This window comes from Lynx rufus, unplaced genomic scaffold (genome assembly GCF_022079265.1).
Source record: "Lynx rufus isolate CCGP_SWC_20201006 ecotype Redwood Valley unplaced genomic scaffold, mLynRuf1.p SCAF_6, whole genome shotgun sequence".
NCBI lineage: Eukaryota > Metazoa > Chordata > Mammalia > Carnivora > Felidae > Lynx > Lynx rufus.
The window spans coordinates 114,743,797-114,765,780 of record NW_025814878.1 but is presented as its reverse complement, the minus strand read 5'-3'; the positions used below and the strand labels follow the sequence as shown (position 1 = coordinate 114,765,780).

At 38.7% G+C, this 21,984-nt stretch overlaps 1 protein-coding gene and 1 pseudogene across 1 annotated transcript; both read right to left on the bottom strand.

Annotated features, from left to right (window-relative positions):
• Window positions 1-3,677: 3,677 nt before the first annotated feature.
• On the bottom strand, window positions 3,678-4,005 carry LOC124527921 (peptidyl-prolyl cis-trans isomerase FKBP1A-like; annotated as a pseudogene).
• A 3,459-nt stretch (window positions 4,006-7,464) lies between these two features.
• Window positions 7,465-20,809, bottom strand: BTNL2 (butyrophilin like 2). The gene is made up of 8 exons (XM_047103052.1): window positions 20,731-20,809; window positions 18,229-18,576; window positions 16,310-16,591; window positions 14,861-14,881; window positions 11,159-11,506; window positions 9,866-10,147; window positions 9,078-9,173; window positions 7,465-7,499 (listed from the first exon to the last, which is right to left on the bottom strand). Exons 1-8 carry the CDS (start codon window positions 20,807-20,809, stop codon window positions 7,465-7,467), a joined length of 1,491 nt encoding a protein of 496 aa, XP_046959008.1.
• Between the last annotated feature and the right edge of the window lie 1,175 nt (window positions 20,810-21,984).

The following is a 21,984-nucleotide window of genomic DNA, read 5'->3' as shown; positions in this document are numbered from 1 at the left end:
GATCTTGCGGTCCGTGAGTTCCAGCCCCGCGTCAGGCTCTGGGCTGATGGCTCAGAGCCTGGAGCCTGTTTCCGATTCTGTGTCTCCCTCTCTCTCTGCCCCTCCCCCGTTCATGCTCTGTCTCTCTCTGTCCCAAAAATAAATAAACGTTGAAAAAAAAATTAAAAAAAAAAGACAAAAATCTCTCTTCTTACTAGTTTTGTTATCAAATATGAAGGAGGGGGTGGTGTTTGAAGGGAAGAATCACAGTTGAGTAAATTCTTGATACATGTTACTAGTGTTAGGGATACACAAAACTGTCCAAGTTTTGTGAAAGTTAATAGCTCAGCTTGTCCTTTCTTCAGCCATTGACCTCTAAACTTGGAGTCTGCCATGGGGTAGGGAGGACTAATATAAAACTATAAACCATTTGAGCAGGAGCCCAAGACTTCTGTGAGAGAAACCTACCCACCCCACCCCCCACATACACACACCCTCTTTGTTGTTGTTTTTTTACCAAATTCTCACTGGTTAGCAGGTCCTGAATTGTGCCCTATGTGAGTATGTGAATGAAAAAGGAATTGATGTTGCAGTTTATGTTTTTAGAGAAAAATAGTCAAATAAGAATGAAGAAACATCTACAGGCTTCATGGAGAAAAAGTCATTGAGAATGCTGATATATATATATATATATATATATATATATATAATTTTTTTTCTTTCTGACCATCTTCTTCCCACTCTTCAGGGTTTCTTTCCCTTTAATGCAACTAAGCCTATGTCTTCAAGGATATAAAATATGAGCTTCTCCTGTTAAACAAGCTCCCTCTTCCTGGAGATAGAAGAGATCCACTTAGATTTGTATACACTATTAACAGATCTTTAAACCATACGTCTCATTATCAACCTCTCTTGGAAGATGTATCTCCTTAGCAACATTCTGCTGATGCATTATAGCCAGTATTGAAACCCAGGAAGAATGAAACCAGAGCCCAGAATATTAAATTTACTGACAGTAAATGGAGGGCTTATATAATAAGCAAGCAAAAATAGAGGCAGGAGAGAGGTAAATGAATGGTAGACAAGCATTAATAGCCATAATCAAATGGACATAGTGGATGAGAAGGGATTTCTGGACATAAGAACCCTTTACATGGAGATAACCACAAAATAGGAACAAATGGGATTGAAACTGTGATATAGAACAGGAAGGATAACAGGTTGAGTTTTGGATATTTTACGTTTGTTATATACCCTGGACAATCAGCATAAGATTTCCAGATGTGTTTTTAAGTATCTCAACTGAAGAAACTACAGAATGCTTCCACCTGTTACTCCTCCACTCATTTTTTTGTTTTAGAAAGGCCAGCATAAAAGCACTTTTATTGCAATAATAAAACTTGACATGCATATGTAGTGTGGGGAGGTGGGAGTGGGTAGACAGCAATAATTTCTCTCACCAAATCATTATACAGGACAGCAAAGGGTGAGAGGGGGGAAGAAAAACAAGGAAACAGATCAGCAGGGGTAGCTGAACATCCAAAACCAGGAGACACTGAAGCTTTTCTCAAGACAACACTCAAGGGTTTGTCATGATGTCTGGACTTTCATTGGATGACTATAACCAGCACCTTCAATTTAAACTCTAAAAAAAATTTTTAACATTTATTTGTTTTTGAGGGGGGGAGGGGCAAACAGGGGAGGGGCAGAGAGAGAGGGAGACACAGAATCCAAAGCAATCTCCAGGCTCTCAGCTGTTAGCACAGAGCCCGACACGGGGCTAAAATCCATGGACGGACCATGAGATCATGACCTGAGTTGAAGTCAGATACCTAATTAACTGACTGAGCCACCCAGACGCCCCATCACTTTAAACTTAAAAAAAATGTTTATTGGGATGCCTGAGTGGCTCCATCGGTTAAGCATCTGACTTTGGCTCAGGTCATGATCTCATGGTTTGTGGGTTTGATCCCTGTGTGGGGTTCTGTGCTGACAGCTTGGAGCCTGGAACCTGCTTCGGATTGTGTGTCTCCCTCTTTCTCTGCTCCTCCTCCGCTTGCACTCTGTCTCTCTCTATCTCTCAAAAATAAATAAAAATGTTAACAAATTTTTAATAAAATGTTTATTTTGAGAGACAGAGAGTGGGGGAGGGCCAAGGAGAGATGGAGAGAGAACATCCCAAGCAGGTTCCATGTTATCAACACAGAGCCTGACACAGGGCTCAATCTCATGAAGCATGGTGACCTGAGCCAAAATCAAGAGTCAGACACTCAGCCAACTGGGCCACCCAGGTGTCCTTTCATTTTAAACTTTTGATTAAAGTTCTTACAATTGGGGAAGTAGAACTTGGATAGCTATGAAATTACTAAAGTCCTGAATATCCATTAAAAAAACCACAGGATGGAAAAAAAATAGTAATAATAAGCCAGGCCACAAAGAAGGTTTCAGAAGTCCCTCCTAGCCTGGGCACAGATACCTGTAGTGTCCAGCAACTCAGTGAGAATGATCTGCCTATGGCCCAGCAATAGCGCTGCTAGGAATTTAGCCAAGGGATACAGGAGTGCTGATGCATAGGGCCACATGTACCCGAATGTTTATAGCAGCGCATTCAACAATAGCCAAGTTATGGAAAGAGCCTAAATGTCCATCAACTGATGAATGGATGAATGATGAATGAATGAAGAAGATGTGGTTTATATATACAATGGAATACTACTTGGCAATGAGAAAGAATGAAATCATGCCATTTGCAGCAACATGGATGGAACTGGAAGGTATTATGCTGAGTGAGATAAGTCAGTCAGAGAAGGACAGATATCATATGTTTTCACTCATATGTGGATCTTGAGAAACTTAACAGAAGACCATGGGGGAAGGGAAGGGGAAAAAATTAATTACAAACTGAGACGGAGGGAGGCAAACCACAAGAGACTCTTGAATACAGATAACAAACTGAGAGTGGATGGGGGATGGGAGAGAGGGGACAATGGGTGATGGGCATTGAGGAGAGCACTTGTTGGCATGAGCACTGGGTGTTATATGTAAGCCAACTTGACAATAAATTATATTAAAAAAAACAAAACCAAACAAACAAACAAAAAGGCAGAGGGTTTAACGGGAGACTGGCATGGTATATTGGAGGCAAGGATCTCCCACTCCCCACTTTAGTTTTAGGTAGGACTTTTAATTTGACCCAAGGACATGTCTCAACTTGGAGAGCAGGCCCTCAATAACACCTCAAATCTGCTATGACTTAGCAGTGCAGCAGCAAGAATGTTTAATATATGACAGATAAAAATTTCATCCAAAATAATAAAATAAAGATTCTTGCATTCTCCCCCACCCAACCCACACCAATTCCTATTCTAAAGTTAACCCATTACCTGTTCTGTTAATACTTGACTAATACTTACATGGAAACTTAGATCCAAAAGACTGAAACTGAACCTTCACCGCAAAAGCAAAAACTAAATAAAATGAGTAACGACATTTATGGCATATAGTTTAGTTCAACACACTTAGGGGAAGAAAGGGAAAGAGCAAAAAGCTGGGTGCCAGAACATATTCAGTCAGGGTCATGTTTATACAGAGTGTTGTGGAATGTCAGAAAAAGCTCCATATGATTCACATGTGCTACTGGAGGCACTAGATCCCTCCATGACACATCTAAGAATGGGGAGGAGGCCCTGTCATTCCTGTCATTCCAGTTTCAGAAGCTCCATGCCAAAGAGGACAGTAGCATTTGGTGGGATGATGCCTGGGTTCCCAGTGGCACCACACTGTAGATGTAGTCTAGGGAGACAATTTTACTCTCTGACCCACACTCACCTGGGCAATCCTTTCTTCCCAACCTCGGATCACCTCCTACATGCCTAGCATAAATGTAAAGGGATTGTTTCTATCCTGGGAAGAATACAATTTTTTTCCATCTTCAAGTATCACTGGGTAGTACACCACATACGTCTGACCATCCTTGGACAAGGTTCACCCACCTCCAGGGGAGATGGTCTCCTCCTGCACTCCCATGGCTGCAGCAGAGGCTGGGCAGACAGGCAGACCCACTGTGGACCTGGCTCTGAAATGTTGTTTTCATTGTTGTGGTGGTGTTGTTAAGTAAGCTCTAATGAAGTCAGGACTCTGAGATTAAGAGTCATATGCTTCACCACTGAGCCAGCCAGGCGCCCCTATTCCTCCACTCATTTTAATGGGTTTTGTCCTTCTAAGCTTAGATCTTAAAGAACATAGGCTAGAGGTGGCAATGAAAGAAAATATGAAGGCTAATTTTCTGCTGGGATCACAGTTGTAGAAATGTGAGGGGTAGCATCCTCCATCATATCCTCATTTCTGCTATGAGTAAATCAACGAGCAATGAAGGATCTCCAAGTAGCCCATAGTTCCTGACAAAGTAGTGACCTTGAATTCACCATCTGACTCCATCAATTAATTATTTATTGCTGGACCACTCTGGCAATCCCATTCTGAATAGAGCCTAGAAAGGAATGATAAAACATTCAAAAAACAAAGAGACACCTTACTAGAATAAAAAAATATCTTAGGGCAGGAATTAGCCTTACTAATCACTTTATCTCTACAGCTGACCGCAGTGCATTATACAGATAAAATATCTTATAAATATCCTGTTTATGAATCTATTCCTCTATTTCATAAATGTTTATTGATCAACTAATATATGTCACTTTTTGTGAGGACACACACACACACACACACACAATCACTGCCCTAATGGAACTGAAAGTCTCTGGTTTCCTCCAGTCCTCTCCTTTAAATTGAGATCCATCCAATCTGTACATCTCTTCTGAGAGTCCCCATGCTTTTCATGACTACGACCAGCTACCTATGCATCAGGAGTGTCAGGGAACAGGATCCTTGATGGCCAATCCATCCATCAGCCACAGTGATGGCTCAATGATTGGGGTGTTTTAGTCAAGCCACCAATCATTCTCCTTCCCCATGATTTTCCCAAGTGGCATTGGAACTGAGAAAATAAATCAATCCCCAATTTGGTGAGCTAAAGAAAAACAGGTTTCTTAATACATAGTGAAAGAATGTGACTGATAAAAAACACATTTTCTTGAGACCTTCCTAGGGAAAACCTATATGTTTATATATAGGGCTGGCACAAGTACATAAAACTAACAAGCAAAAAGACTGATCAGGAAGGAAGACAAAAAATAAATAAATAAAGGGATATTTAACTTTCAGACTTTATTAGACAAAACATTTTAAATTATATTAGATCAAAATAGAGTAATATTAAAAATATTTTATGGGGCGCCTGGGTGGCGCAGTCGGTTAAGCGTCCGACTTCAGCCAGGTCACGATCTCGCGGTCCGTGAGTTCGAGCCCCGCGTCGGGCTCTGGGCTGATGGCTCGGAGCCTGGAGCCTGTTTCCGATTCTGTGTCTCCCTCTCTCTCTGCCCCTCCCCCGTTCATGCTCTGTCTCTCTCTGTCCCAAAAATAAAAATAAAAAAAAAATATTTTAAGGCAAAACTAACATATCTACTAATAAGTTTGTATTCAAAATATAGAGTATATCAGGGTATATTAATGTACCAAAAATGGTAAGTCATTGGCCAAACCCTACAGAATGTACAACACAAAAAGTGAACCCTGATGTGAACCCTACCTATGAACTGTAGTTGGAAATAATGCATCAATATCAATTCATCTGTTGTAACAAATGTACTACACCAGTGCAAGGTATTAATAGTAGAGGAAATTGTGAGGAAAGAGAGGAGGGATATGAGAATGCTCTGAATTTTCCACTCAATTTTGTAGTAAAACTAAAACAGCTCTTAAAAAAATAAAATTTTTTAACAGAAAAAAGGAATGAAGTACTGGTACATGCTACAACATGGATGAACCTTAAAAACACTATGCTAAGTAAAAAAAAAAAAAAAAAAAAAAAGCCAGACACTAAAAACAAAATCCATATATTTTACAATTCCATTTATATGAAATATCTAGTATAGGCAAATTCATAGGGACAGAAAGTAGATTAGTGAGATTAGTGGTTTCCAAAGGCTGGGGAGAGGAGAATATGGATAGTGACTGCTTAATCGTTATAGAGTTTTCTTCTGGAACAATATTCTGGAACTGGATGCTGAAGATGGCTGCACAAAATTATGAAGGCATAAATACCACTGAATTGTATACTTTAAAATGGCTAAAAGAATAAGTTTTGTGTTATGTGTATTTCAGAACTGAAAATTTTAAAACTAAGTAATATAAATGTGTAAATACCAGTGGGAGAATAATACATAGTTTCAAACATAAATGTATGACTTAAAAAAAAAAAACAGAGGGGCGCCTGGGTGGCGCAGTCGGTTAAGCGTCCGACTTCAGCCAGGTCACGATCTCGCGGTCTGTGAGTTCGAGCCCCGCGTCAGGCTCTGGGCTGATGGCTCAGAGCCTGGAGCCTGTTTCCGATTCTGTGTCTCCCTCTCTCTCTGCCCCTCCCCCGTTCATGCTCTGTCTCTCTCTGTCCCAAAAATAAATAAACGTTGAAAAAAAAAAAAACAGAGAAAAAAATACTATGAGCCAAAAGAGACTCTCCAGGATGCAACAAATGAATGATTTTCAAAGGACAGTGATTACTGTGATGGCTGTCATCCTAAAAAACAGCAGAGTGCCATTAGTAGGTATTCCTCATTGTCACTTCAGAAGACTTTAAGACTTTTTCCAAGTCTTCCCTTTTCCAGAGTCTTTCCTCTTCCACATGTAGCTTCTCTTCTTTAATTCATTATGACTTTAAAAAAATTTTGCTATGTGTATCATTTATCACTTATGTATATTTATCTTGGAATTATAAATTTTAATTGTGCACTTTTTTTACTCTAAAAATAAAACTGATATCTTCATATACATGACACAATGAATTTTTCTCTTTTTTTCCTTTTATTGTTAAATAATTGACATATATCACTATATAAGAGTAAGGTCCACGGCATGATGATTCATTTTGTATATATTGTGGAAATGTTTACCACACTAGGTTTAGTTAACATCTATCATCTCATATAGATACAATGAAAAGAAATTAATTTTTTTCTTGGACTAGAATTTCTTTTACTTAAATTTTTTTTTATTTGAGGAAAGTTGACACACAATGTTACATTAATTTCAGGTTTACAACATAGTGATTCAACAAGTCTGTATATTATGCTATGCTCACCATATGTCACCATACAATACTATTGTAATATTATTGACTGTATTTCCTATGGTGTACCTTTAATTTTTGTACTTATTCATTCCATAACTGGAAACCTATGTCTCCCACTCCCCTTCACCCATTTTGCTCATACCCCTACCCCTTCTCTATGGTAACCATCAGTTTGTTCTCTGTATTCATAGATCTGATTCTGCTTTTTGTTTATTTATTCATTTGTTTTGCTTTTGGATTCCACACATAAATTAAATCATATGGCATTTGTCTTGGACTAGAATTTCTGAAAAATTTTTTCACTCCAAGTTCTCTATTAACTTTTTGAAAAAGTCTGGAACAGGAATTCCACATTTCATATGATATTCAAGATTATATCTCAGTTATCATATTTTTCTCTTTCCATTTAGCTGTATTTTCTCTTACTCTTTTCAACAGTATTTTTCATTTACTTAGCCCCACTTGGAAAATTGTCACCTTCGTAAAGAAACATATCAAATAATAATTCCTTGCATTTCCTCCTATAGGCCTAATTGCATTTCCCGTTGGATTTTCTAAGAATCTTTGGTCATCACATATCAGGTTGTGATGAGTGGCAGGATATCAGACAGCTTGGGAGAGGATAGTTCTCTGAAGGATCAGTCTCCAGATCAGATTTGAAGCCAGACTGACATTAAAGCATCTTGATTTGGTAGCTTGACGATGGTGTGAAACCTTTCAAGCAGCTGGTAAAAGGAGAAGAGCTGGGACTTAGAATATAATCCTTGTTTCCAGAATCCAAGGTTGTTATTTCCCTTGGAGATGTTGCAAAATTTCATGGGTGCAGGAAAGATGTCAGGAGAACCCACATTAAAGGATCAAAGAATGAAAATGAAGAAGGAGTGTAGTTTCAGAGAAGAAAACTTGGGGAAAAGTGTAGATAGAGCACTTGTTGGTCATATTATAAAAGTAAAGGTATCCAGAGGCTCTTCAAGGGAGATTCTGACCCATCCTGGAGCCATGGAGAGGACGCTTGGAAGAAAGGTAATGGCCCCGTACTGGTTTCTATAGTGACTCATTGCCTGAACACATTCGCAGGTAACACAGGGATGACTCCCCTGCTACATTATCCTTGGCAACACCTGAGACCCATACTGTCTTGTCCCCAACCTCCACCTCACAGTAGCACTTCCCTCACATGAGCCCCTCCTGGCTTGGCACATTGAGCAAGTTGTCAAATCTCCATAGGATGTATGGTTGCATGAGTGTTCAGGGGTCACATGCTTGTTCTCCTCAGAAAGTATCATTCTGGGTGAGCTCTATTTGGATCCAATGTCATGTTCATTATAAAGAAAGAAAATCCATTATGATAATAATCAATGTGGAGTATTTTAAAATATAAATTTCATTACATTAACATCCAAACAGGCAAACCAAAGTTGCAGTGACATAAGAAATTTGAAGTGAAGAAACTTTATAGGGCACAAAAAACAATCTCTATGTCAACACATAAGGGCCCTTTATCCACAGAACAAGAACCACCAATAAGTGAGTCACCATTATTTCTAAAGATCTTAGTGAAATGTTCATACCAACAGAACCTCAGTCAAGTCTCAGCTATCAGTCTTGAAAGCATAGATGACTATGCTACTTTTTTCATCCTCTCCTTAACTAGATCACTTGGGAATGTTCATAGTGGGATCCAATTATTGTATTTTAATTCTTTTGCTACTTTTATCACTGTAAGCTCTGATATCAGTCAACACCAATTCATTACATGAATGTAAAACCATGGACCTTATGTTTCATTAATTACTGAATGTTCACTGAAAGCCTCCCCTATGCGGTTGCTGAAAAGAGAGGCTAGGGAAAGTGCACAGCAAGGTTCCCATTACAAAGTATGCTCCATACCATTTCTATTTACCTGACTTACCTTTTTTATAGCTCTTCCTCATCACCAGGCCTACAGCTGCAGCAAGAAGCAATCCACAAATAAGCACTGTCTTCCATGAAAAAGTCATCATGGACTCTAAAATGGAAAACCCATAAGCTCATTAAGTCATGAACCTGGGAAAATTCAAAGATTGTTCTTTTTATCTGAACAACTCCTGGGCTAGAAAGGAGGATGAGAAGTGGGTCTCTCAAGGAGATAGCTGGTCAGTTCCTCCCTGCTCTGCAGAAGCTGAGGAGAGACCCAAAGTTTATGCTAGCTTTATTGTTTGCTCCTGTCAGAAATACACACACACACACACACACACACACACACACACACACACATTTCTTTCCCTTCTCTTTTCCAATTATATAACCATCGCTGGAGTAATGAGGGTAACAAAAGGATAAAATTATTTAATCCACAGGCATGAAGATGATGTTAAGGAAAACTAGTTTCTAATTCTGAAGACAATCCACAATAAAGAAAAAAGAACACCAAGAGTGATATTGTTTTTACATCAGAAGAAAAGGCTTTGTCCTTAGAGTAACAGTAGAGTCAATCTTAAAAGTTAGTGTATACACAACAATATAACCTTAGGACTTTAGTCAAGGGATATCAATAGGAACTCCAGGTGTCCTGAAGACCAGTTTTGCAAGAGATAGTGGAGATTTTACCAGAGAGAATAAAATAAAAATTAAAATATGGTAGAGCAATAAAATAAGTAAGTCTGCATTTGTCTTCATATTTATTTTCCACAGTTGAGAGGAACACATGGAGTCACCAACCTGAGAGAGAAAAAGTTGCCATTTTCTCCTCACCAAGAAGGGGGTTGCTAATGGAGCAGGTTACATTCACAATAAAGCTGTTTGTGACCAATAGAGATGTCTTCACATGGAAAAGCCCATGACTTCCTTGAGTCAGAACCTCTGAAAATGATGGTATTATCTTTGCTTCCATGTCCTTCCACTGCACATGGGGCTGTGGGAACCACCCTTCTGAACTGCACATCAACTCTATTTCTCCATCCTTCTGTCCTATTATGGTAATCAGCGGGGAAGAACCTAGACCTGGGGAATAAAGATCAAGGAACAAAACCTCAAGTATCTGCCAAGTGGTTATATGGCCAGTAACTTCACTGAGCAGAAAGAGCTTGGCAAGTCAAAGGTTTGGGAAGAGAACAAAGCTTATAGTGGAATTATATTCCACTGAGAGATGACATTGGCTGGAGTGGTTTATTGTTTTGTTTTTTATTTTTTTGTCTTCCTAAATTCAATCCTCAGAGAGAGTCAGAGGAACAATAAATTTTAAATCCAATCTTTTCTGTATCTGTGAACAAAATAAGTTTGACCATGACACAAATCTCATGGACAGGATAAAAGAAAATGATTAAGAGAATATTCTTAAAGATCAAGATTTTAGAAATATGTGTGTCCAGTGGCAGAAAATGATGGAGTCCATTTAACTTCTCAACGTGTGCCCTATGGATATGTCATGAATATGTTTATGAACGGAGACACAAAATCAATGAGAGAAACAAATCAATTATCTAAGATGTTGACCTGTGTCTTCAATGGCATTTGCTAACCTTGAAAAATCAATTCTAACTCACAATATAAGCAGTGGGAAATTATCATTCAGGGAGTGATTTTGTCTTTCTTCTTCCATCCTGCCAATTCTGTTGATACTTATTATTTTAACTGATATGTAGATCTAGTTTAATCTTTGCACAGTTATACTTCCTAGTAACTACACATTTTCCAGAATTTTAATAACACTCTGTGAAATAATTAGTTTTGTGTAAAGTTATGGAGTAAAATTCTCCAGTTTTAGTAAACATGTGGTCATTTTATGGAGATCCTGGTAAGTGCACAGATTTTATACCCAGAGAATTAAATCTGGTTCATTTGAGTTTTGAACTTATAAGTATGTACTACAGTTCCTGTGCAACAGAGTGTTCAATATAAATTTGACAAATGAATGGTCATTCAGAAAATTTCAGGTACCAGGGAAATTTCCAGGAACTAGCATGTTAAAGCAGTAGGAACAGAGGTTGAAACCAAAACATCTGGAATCCTTACCTACTATCTTCAGATCCAAACTGGCCTCCTGGTAGACACCATCTTTTTCAAAACGGCACCGGTACTGCCCATTATCTGACGTTGTGGCGTTGTGTATCTGCAGGGTCAGTCTCCCCTCATTGATGGCATCACTCACCAAGGCTGTCCTCCCTCTATATTCTGTCATCTGCTCTTCAGTCACATGTTCCCCATCCGCATACACATAAACAGCAGGATAATGGTGTGATTGGAGCCACCTCACCTCCATGCTTTGTGCATTAGTCTTGGGGGACAGACAACAGGTTAGTTGTATGTCTTCTCCCACTCTGACAAGGATGGGCTGGGAAGGTCCAATCACTTTTAAGGAAGCTATGAAATACAGCAGACAAAACACAATGAAAGAAACAAAATGAAACAAATAGTGCCATCAGTAAGAACATCTCCAGTGGTGTTTAGAACCCATGGGCATCCCAGGGAAGCTGTGAGGCACAAGGTCATCCTTTAGAGAGGGGGAAGTTTGGTGGAATCAGGATAGAGGTTGTCCCTGTCCAAGGTAGAACCATCCCATGATGTGTGTCAGTCTGAAAAAAAAAAAGAACTACTAATGGAACCCACACCTGCCCTTACTTATAATTTTATTCAGATTACACCCCAATAAAATAATTTTGCAATTACTACTTCTAGAATAAAATTAGTATTTTATCACTTCACATCTATATGACCTCTTTAAACTACTCAATCTGTGTATGCCTCAGTTTCTTAAACTGTAAAATAAGTATATCACTATCAAAATAATAAGATTGTTCTGGAGTTATACACAAAAATCTATATAAACCTCTTGGATGATCAAACAATGTGAGTGGAGGCATGCAGACCGTGAGACTCAAGGGCACCGTAACCATTCTTTCTGTCTTGATAATGAGAGGGGATAAGAATGAGTGTCAGGTGGATTTTTAGTAATGAAATATCAAGAAACCTTCCCCTGGTTTGATTTTTATAACACCTTATAAGGCGTTATATTTTAGTTCCCTGAGGTCCCACATATGTGGAATTCTAAACACACATCAGGTTCAATGTCATCAGATTATTTTGCAAAGCATTATAAGATCAAGAATTGGGGAGGTTGTTAAAATACAAAACATAAAACAACAACAAATACACAAAAGAGTCCTAATCCTCCCATTGTGAAAATGGGAGATATTCTCTGGTGGCTTTCCTGGACCCAAGCTATGTTACACTTCCAGTTCATCAGGCTCTGACCATGCCAGTTTTGCTTTGTTCTAAATTGAGAGTCAACCTTTTCTATCAAGTGGTAAAAATGTTTTCACATAGGTTGTGATCATTTATAATAGAAATACAGGCATAAATTCGTGTATTGTCTGGATGGGAGTCAATGGCAAAAATGTCCTCATTATGTAATTAGCCAAAATCTGCCAGGTACTTCTTTAGAAAGGAAACTTTCTGTCAACACAATCCTAATTTTCAGATTATTCCTTTCTATTCTAGCTAAAATTTGACTCCCAATTATTTCCAGCATTTTGTTTGCTTTATCCTTCAATTTTACCTAAAATAATATTATCTCCATTGCATATATATATCTTTTAAAATCTTAAGGGAAAAGTAGGAGTCAGAAAAAATGAACTAGGGATTAGTCTGCTGCTCTTTCTCTATCCAAGTATTTTACAGTAAATTGCTTAATAAAACAGACGATTTCCTTATCTCTATTACCCATATGAGTAGGTGTATCATACATATATGAAACTCCCGTTTTTCCAATATCCAAGTAAAAAATAAAGTTTAAAGTGCAGGAAAAAATCATGTAGTGCAATATGTTAATAATTGAGATTCTACTAGAATACAAGTTCCTTGTGAGAAGCTCTGCATAATTCCCTTTCTCTATATAGTTTTGTCCATACCCTTCCACACAATTCGTGATGACATATGTTGTTTTGTTTTATGTGGTGGTATTGTATGTATGTTACTGAAATGCCCTCTGAATATTCACTGAAAATTAAATATTCTCTGGAGAGTGCAGTTTACTGCATAATACACCAATTCCTTAAAACCTGATAATCCCATCATATGTCATGTAATCCTCTTTCAATCAGCATATTCAATTAAGTGAAATATATATATATATATAGATATTATATAATATTAAGTTAATTATATCATATCATATCCAGACTCTTAGGGCCTGACACTACATTAGAGATTAAATTCAACACGTTCATTCTGAAGATGAGGAAAATAGAGACCAATGATCACCAACCCTCAAAGCTCCTGGAGGTGCAGCCCTGTAATCCCCACCTGACAGGAAGCCAGGGGAGCTCCATATTTTCTTCATGTTTTACTGTGGTCCCAGAAGGTCAGCACAACTAGGAACAGCACAACATCAGATTGCATTTTGTGTGCTGGGTCTGCAATGGACGTGTCAAATAGATTCAGATAACTTGGAGGAGTGACTCTTTACCTAAAGTCTTCCTGGGGGACAGAGAGAGACATATGCCAACCTGCCCCAAACACTGGCTTGACTTTCTGATCTGTAACTAACAAGTTTTGTTGGTTAAGGTTTCTGACTGCTCATAAGCAGATACCACCCAGGCAGAAAGGGATCTAACTTAGAAGGTAAGACTCACAGGGGTGAAGTTCTCCTCAGATTGTGGCATTACCTTTGACCTTCCCAAGGCCCTTCCCTTTATCTTTATGGCTCGATAGGGTCGAAAGTGTCACACTAGACTCTGGCAGAGATTGAGGTGTGTTTGCCACCATGATTTTCCTCAAAAATTCCTACATGGACTGAAAAGTATGCTTAAGCTCATCTAATGTGCACATAGGCACACACACACACATACATACATACATTCCTGTAACTGGTGATTTGAGAGAGAGCAGGATATTGATGGAGAAAATAAGTGATACAAGGTCATATGCATCTGGGCAGGGAGCAGGCTGGTTATCATGGTTTGAGAGAAGACATCACAGAAAGGAGGAAGATGGTAAGGAAGTAAAGGAAAAACTGAAAGAGACTCAAATATCAGTTGGTTACTTTTTAAACCATTTATCTTTATCTTAGGTACAGTAATATAATAATACTGCAGTCCAACTACTAAGTAAAAAAAAGAAACAGAAAAACAGGAAATGATTGATTGACCCAGCACATTGTTCCAGCCTGATCTGGGAAAGTAATGGCTCCCATCCAATAGTGATGAGGCTCCCATCCACTGGGGTAAGGAGAAGGTGCAGAAACCATAGCAGGCCAGAGGGTTAAGGTGATGGGTAGTGACTTCCAGTTACCATGACACTGCCCCTTCACACTAAAATATTTTAAAAGGACCTCCAGAGCCCCACCACCTGTCCTATACCATTCCTTAGACACAAAGGAATGGTGTCTAAGGACACCACCCTTTCCTCCAGTCAAATAGAGCAGAAATTATGTCTGTGCCCCTTACGGGTGTCTATCTGAAGCTCACTGGGGTCCCTGTGAACACTTAAAGTCAAAGGTTACACTGTGCAATGGTGCTTGAAGGAGGCTGTGGAGGCCTACATTTGGCTAGTCACCTTTGGTAGTTACTGAACTTGATACTTGGTAAAGTCGTGCCTCAGTTTCTCATCTGGATCACGAGCTGTCATGGTAGATCCTGCTGGCTTTGTCCAGGAATTACCACTTTCCTTTGGGGAGGCAAAGTCTTTTCTACATTTGTGCATCCAATGTCTACTTACCTAGCTCATTCTGGAGTTTCTCTGTAAAAAGAATGAAAATAATATATTAAAGAATTTGATCTAAGGAAAGGAGAGAAACTATTAAAAGAAAAGAAAAAAAGAAAAGAAAAGAAAAGGAAAAGAAAAGAAAAAAGTTCTACTTTGAATTGAAAAGCTGAATTTATAAAAAAGAAATTAAATGCAGAAAAATATTCTTTCCCATAGATCATTTTGTGATCCAGCTGTGTTTCCTTTTTTTTTTTTTGCACACACACAAAAAATTGTTTGTTTTTCCTGATATTTAACATATTGAAATTTAATATCTTATAAAAATAATGCATATTCTTCTTATAAGTGCATGGAAAGTATAAAAATATATGGGCATACACAATTATTACCTCAAATTCCAAACTGACAGATTAAACATATATATAAAGCATTTATATATATAAAGCATGTAATATATATATTCAGCTCCTTTTAACATTCACATGTGGGGGCCCCTGGGTGGCTCAGTTGGTTAAGGGGCTGACTTCAGCTCAGGTTATGATCTCACAGTTTGTGGGTTCGAGGCCTACGTCAGGCTCTGTGCTGACAGCTCAGAGCCTGGAGCCTGCTTTGGATTCTGTTGTCTCCTTCTCTCTCTGCCCCTCCCCTGCTCACACTCTGTCTCTCATTCTCAAAAATAAATAAACATTTTAAAAAAGACAAAAAAATTCACATGTAATGTTTACTTTAAATTCTTTCACATATCCATTTATATGAGTAAGAATAACTATATCTTAATATCTAAATATAAGAAAGTGTCCCAAAGTCTTAGTGCTGTTTTAAGTTATTTAAAAGCCATTATTCTTCACATGATTGTAAATGTTTATAGATAGATAGATACGTAAGTAGGTAGATAGGTATAATCTTCATCATTAATAGTCCATCATGAGGATTTTTCAACCATTAAAATCATTTGAAAATATCATTTTGCATCAATACTATAATTTATAATAACATAAGACACAACACTCCACTGTTGTATTGTGCCTTTTTTGCTGTTTTTGTTGCTATTTATAAATAAGGTTATAGATAAGATGCTATTATGTAAATAGTTGTCTCCATCTCTGATAATCATCACATGATAGGTTTCCAGAAGTAATTGGCACAATGTGGCATAGGAAAACATTTTAATTGAAAGAATATAGTTTTATTTTCTTTGTCATGTGATGCATACTTGTGAGTAAAGAAAATTAATTCAAAAAGAAAAGGTAGAACTTGAAAATAACTGGAATATCATTCACAATAGCTATTCAATCAAAATATTCAATCAAAATTCCAACCATTAATAGTTTATACCTTTTAATACATATTATTAAATTTTAGATATTTTCCTTGATAAAAAGAATATTCAGTGCTAGGGAACAGTCCCTTGAACCTTTCTTGTTAATCTGAGCACATTAGTACTAGAGGCAGAGCTCTGACCTGGAATGGAGATGACTGAGCTCTTCTCCTCATTGAGGATAGGGTTGTGGATGAAGCAGGACACGGTCTCCAAAGAGGCATTCCTCACCACAAGAGTGGCTTCCACATAGAACAGGCCGTTCTCATCTTGGATGGAATGCTCAGAGACAGACAGCAACTTCTTTCCTGTGGCATCTTCCCAATAGACCTGGGGCTCTGGGAACCAGCCTTTTGCAGTGCACACAAGCTGGACTCCACTTTCTATAGGTCCCTCCATGTGGATGTAAGGGGAAGATCCCACACCTGTGGAAGGAAGACACAGCCCTGAGGCCTGGAACCCAGGGAGGCACAAATCATAGAAACTGAGATTCCAGTGACATGGCTTATAGGGAGGGGGCAAGAGTTCATAGGTCTGGGGAGCAAGAAGTAGTCCAAAATCTTCTTCGCATTCAAACTGGAGTTCATATTCACTTTGTTCTCCAGTCTGGATGTATAAACTTTAGCATACGTATTTTTCTTCAGATCCAGACAGGAGGAGAATAGAGAAAGGGACATAACGACATTTTGCTTATGTCACTAGTACTGCCAGCAAAGATGTGTTATAATTTATTCATTGAGCTTCCCAATGCCACAAACTCTGTCCGACATTTTAGATGATACCTTGACTCTGATTAATTAGAATGTTTAATAAATATAAAGCCAGAAATCATCTACTTGGGGACTATTCTTGCTCCTTGGGGAGCAAGTAGATAACCTGCACATGTAGAATGGGATGCCCCATGAGGAGCTCTTGTTTCTAAATCTTCCTTCCAGTAAATGGGAAAATGTTTTTGAGAAATCCCAGTTATATGTAATCATGAAATTCTTTCTTTATCCAACATCACTCTCAAACCCAAACAAAGGGGTCCCCATAGATGATAATTCTGACTCTATCACTTGCTGGGGGAAAGAGACTCACTCCCTTCACCTAGAGCCCTAAGAAATGTGTGGCTTATTTTCAAAGGTTCCTGATAGTGAACAGCTGCCTCCCTCTCTTCACATCTCAGAAATACATATGCTCTTTCATCCATCTTCAATCACCTAGAACATAAAAATAATGATCGTAGTTGTAGGTATTAAGAAAAAACAGTGTTAGGGAACATTTTTAGTGTGAGTCAGAGATGGTAACATCTCCAGAGAACTATTTCCCTGAGAAGATAAGTGGATTTGCCTGATTTTCTCATTAGCATATGAGGGAGTTATTCCTGTCAGGGAACCATATGATTATTTACTTTTCAGATGCGTGTTTTTTTCCCTAGCACAAATCGTTTGGTCAATCATCCCCTTTTTCTCAACTGTTTCTCACTTTGCTAATACAAGAGCATCACAGTGGGTATGTCCAAATGCGTCTGCAAGTCCTCAATTCATTGAACACTAATATTTGGTAGTCTCCATAAAAGCACAAAGTTCTTAACCACTTTGTTCTCAGCACTAGTTTTCTAACTGGGGGGCATTCCACAATGAAACACAATTTTCACATTTAATTTACTGCGTATTGGAGGTCGGGTAGAGAACAACCCATTCCATTGAGATATGACTGCTGGGCAATCAGCTAGATTCACTCACTCAGTGATTGACTTACCCTAACACATTGGCCTGATATACCACAAATCTGTGGCTCAGAAAAAAACTGTTAATGACCGGATGTCACAGATTGCCATTCCATTGTCAAGAATAGTCAAAACTGTGTAAGTTAAATTTGAGAAGACTGTTTTAGGTGAGCTTGCTTTGAAGACTTCAGAACTATCTGCCTTCGAATGAAGGCATTCCTCTTCAAATGAAGAGGGCTGGGCATTAGGAACTGCCTTGATGATTAGAAGGTAATTCTTCAACTGGCAATAAGCTTACCACAAGTTAATAAAGCTCTCCTTCCAAGACTCTGTCTTTTCCAAGATATTCACCTGCTACTTCAAGCAACAAGCTTGTTTCTTCATAATAGTTCTTCTCTTGGAAGCAGCACCAGTATTGCCCATTATCAGATGGTCGAATGTTGTTTATCTTCAGAGTCACACTTCCCTCAGGAACATCATCCTTTATCCACTCTACCCTTTCTCTGTACTCCTCCATTTGCATCTCAGTCACATCAGCTCCATCCCACTGTGCAAACACAACTGCGTTGGGATCTGAACGGTACCATGTCATCTTTGTGGGCATCATGGCCCCCTTGGGAAGGATTTGACAGGTGAGTAGAGCATCTTCCCCAATCCTAGCCAGTATAGGATGTGCAGGACCAATCACTCTCCAGCTATCTACAAAACAGAGTGAAAAAGAGGAATTGGGAAATGTCAGTTGGAAGATTAATATGCTTGCTTTGGGATGTCCAACCTATCAAAATGGAGGCACCTGGAGAAGGAAGGGTTTTATTTTTAGTGTTTTAAAGAAATCTAGCATGATATTTGCACATTTTGCTGTTAAAAAGACAATTTTGTGTATTGAGGAGAACATGCAGTTGAAAAAAATTGAGTGTCAGTACTATATCTGTCACCAGCTGTGTGATTTTGGGGGCGAAGCCATTGTATCCAGTGAGATTTGAGATTTGGAATCTCAAGTTCTTCTCCTTTAAGATACTAAAGCTACAATTTCTGGGTTGTTTTATTCTCAAATAAGTTAATGTATAAATTGATTTTTCACATTGGGAACATTGTCAGTGATTTATTTTATATTTTATAGTTAGTGATTTTACTCTATACTGTTAATGACTGCTTTCATAATCATTTTTCCTAAAATTTAGGTAATAAATTCATTCATTAGATTTTTCAGCTTTTCAGGATTTCTCTGGTCCTAGGTAAGGAACTGGGATTATTTTTTAACTTTAAACAATTTTTGGTCTGGAGTAGGCAAGATTCCAGTTACTGGAGCTATGTATGTACAATTCAGTTTTTTCAAGGGCATTTTGTGGTGGAGTAAGGGCAGTGTTTTGTCTAGAGAGTCTGAGCTTTTTAATCAAATTTTGAGTCATGTTTGACCTCTTTGTTGTTATCTACAAATTGAAGAGATATTTAATAATTCTATTTGTTATTAAGTTTAATAATCTCATCAGTCATGTTATTATATTCTTTCTTATCCTAAAATGCTCTGGGGCCATTTTCACTTTCTCTGCCACATCCAATCATCCTAAAAAGGAGCTTCAACTCTCTCACTTGCTGATCAATATCAAGTCAAAAATCACTATAGAACTGAATGGAGATGTGCTTGCGTTCTTCATTTATGGAATCCAAATATGAAGCTAGATCTGAACTCATTCCATCTAGTTGACATCTTTTACAGGTTAAGAAATTGCATTACACAGAGGGCAGGGCATCCCCACATCACATCACATAGTTTCTGGCAGCAATCAGTCTGGTGCCTGTGCCTTCTGGTGCCCTGTCTAATATGTTTTCCACTTCTGCATGCTGCATTTTCCGTGGGCCTCTGACATTTCCCTCTGACACCTAATTTTCATAATCTTTTTTTATTTTTTTAATGTTTATTTTATTTTTGAGACAGGGAGAGACAGAGCATGAACAGGGGAGGGTCAGAGAGAGAGGAGACACAGAATCCAAAGCAGGCTCCAGGCTCTGAGCGGTCAGCACAGAGCCCGATGCGGGGCTGGAACTCACGGACCGCGAGATCTTGACCTGAGCTGAAGTCGGATGCTTAACCGACTGAGCCACCCAGGTGCCCCCATAATCTTTTTTTTCTTTTTTTTTTTTTAAATTTTTTTTTCAACATTTATTTATTTTTGGGACAGAGAGAGACAGAGCATGAACGGGGGAGGGGCAGAGAGAGAGGGAGACACAGAATCCAAAGCAGGCTCCAGGCTCTGAGCCATCAGCCCAGAGCCTGATGCGGGGCTCGAACTCACGGACCGCAAGATCGTGACCTGGCTGAAGTCGGATGCTTAACCGACTGCGCCACCCAGGCGCCCCCCCCCCCCCCATAATCTTTTTTAAAGACACAATTCAGCTACTGAGATTTCAAAATCCATTTCTTGGAAATCTCTTCTATTTCTTGTTTCCAAGTATTTTCATGCTGTTTAATTTATGCTAAGAAGCAGTCGATTGTCTTGTCTCCAAAGTGCTGTCTTGCATGGAAGCAGGAAGGTGGATGAATATCTTAATGCGTTCCTGGTAGTATTTTATGTGAAGCCTCATTTAATCCTAAAGTCTGTCCTAGCCTATAAGACACAGATATACTGTTATTCTTATCATAGAGACAAGGAAACTAAGGGAGAAGGTACTCAAGTAACTTCCCAAAGATAGCACAGCTGGAAGTGGAGGACCCTTTCTGGAACATAGATGCTTTGGTTCCTGGATCCCCAGTCCTAATATTGTCCTAGCCCTTTTGATTTGGAACTCTGCATGTTGACTGTATCGCTGGGACATTTGGGCATACAGTAAAAGGAAGAAGGGCATTCATTGTACCTGGCTGCCTCATGGTGAACAGTACGAAGAAGAAAGAGGCAACCACACCAGACAGACTGTATCCTGGAAAATCCACCATTCTCCCTGGAGCAAACACAAGAGAAAAATATGAGTACACTGTCATGGAGCAAACTCACTCTGTGGTTTCCAGTAATTACACAGTCACAACAAGGAATCAACATCAACCCCTCCACAATCAAACAAGGAAACGGACTTGACACCATTTCTCTGCAGTTACCGTTCATTTCTGACCCCTTACGTCAGGTGGGGTACTTTAATCAATTTTTTTAGGCCTGAGGGAAGATTTCTGATTGAAATAAAAAGCCCTCCTGAGCTAAAGGGACAATAATATTTCCATGTTTTAAAAAATCTCCTAACGTCCATTTATTCTGAGCATGTAGAAATTTTTTTTAATTTTAATTTTAATTTTTTAAAATTTACATCCAAATTAGTTAGCATATAGTGAAGCAATGATTTCAGGAGTAGATTCCTTAATGCCGCTTACCCATTTAGTCCATCCGCCCTCCCACCACCCCTCCAGCAACCCTCAGTTTCTTCTCCATATTTATGAGTCTTTTATGTTTTGTCCCCCTCCCTGTTTTTATATTATTTTTGTTTCCCTTCCCTTATGTTCACCTGTTTTGTCTCTTAAAGTCCTCATATGAGTGAAGTTATATGATTTTTGTCTTTCTCTGACTGACTAATTTCACTTAGCATAATACCCTCCAGTTCCATCCACGTAGTTTCAAATGGCAAGATTTCATTCTTTTTGATTACCAAGTAATACTCCACTGTATATGTATACCACATCTTCTTTATCCATTCATCCATCAATGGACATTTGGGCTCCGCATCCTCACTCTGCAGCCAGGAAGCCATTGCTAGTGCCTTGGGAGAACCCAGGGGCAGGACACGCTTTGGAAAATGAAGGACAGAGTGGTGGAAATAGGGCTACAGAAGGAGACCGCCAAGGAAACCACCCTAAATGGCCTTTCAGTGTCATCTTGAAATACACAGGAATAAGTATAAGAAATAGCGCAACTGCAGAGGTTGGCGAACCCAACATGCCCGTTGTACCAGCATTATAAAAATACTTCCACCAACTAAAAAGCTTTAAAATTACTAGGACAAAAATAGAAGGCTAGCTTCAGTTCTGAAAACTGAAAAATTCAGAGTGAAAGCAGCATAAGACTCATTCCATCTGATACATCAAATATCTTATTGCTTCACACCAAACTGGAAGAACCTGCTTAG

Bases quoted from the DNA above. Each gene is read 5' to 3' on its own strand.
- BTNL2 (XM_047103052.1), bottom strand. From the start codon at position 20,809: ATGGTGGATTTTCCAGGATACAGTCTGTCTGGTGTGGTTGCCTCTTTC. The intron at 18,577-20,730 runs GTACAATGAATG...TCTGTTTTGTAG, and splicing joins GTTCACCATGAGGCAGCCAG to ATAGCTGGAGAGTGATTGGT. The intron at 9,174-9,865 runs GTTGGTGACTCC...TTTCCATTTTAG, and splicing joins GGCAACTTTTTCTCTCTCAG to AGTCCATGATGACTTTTTCA.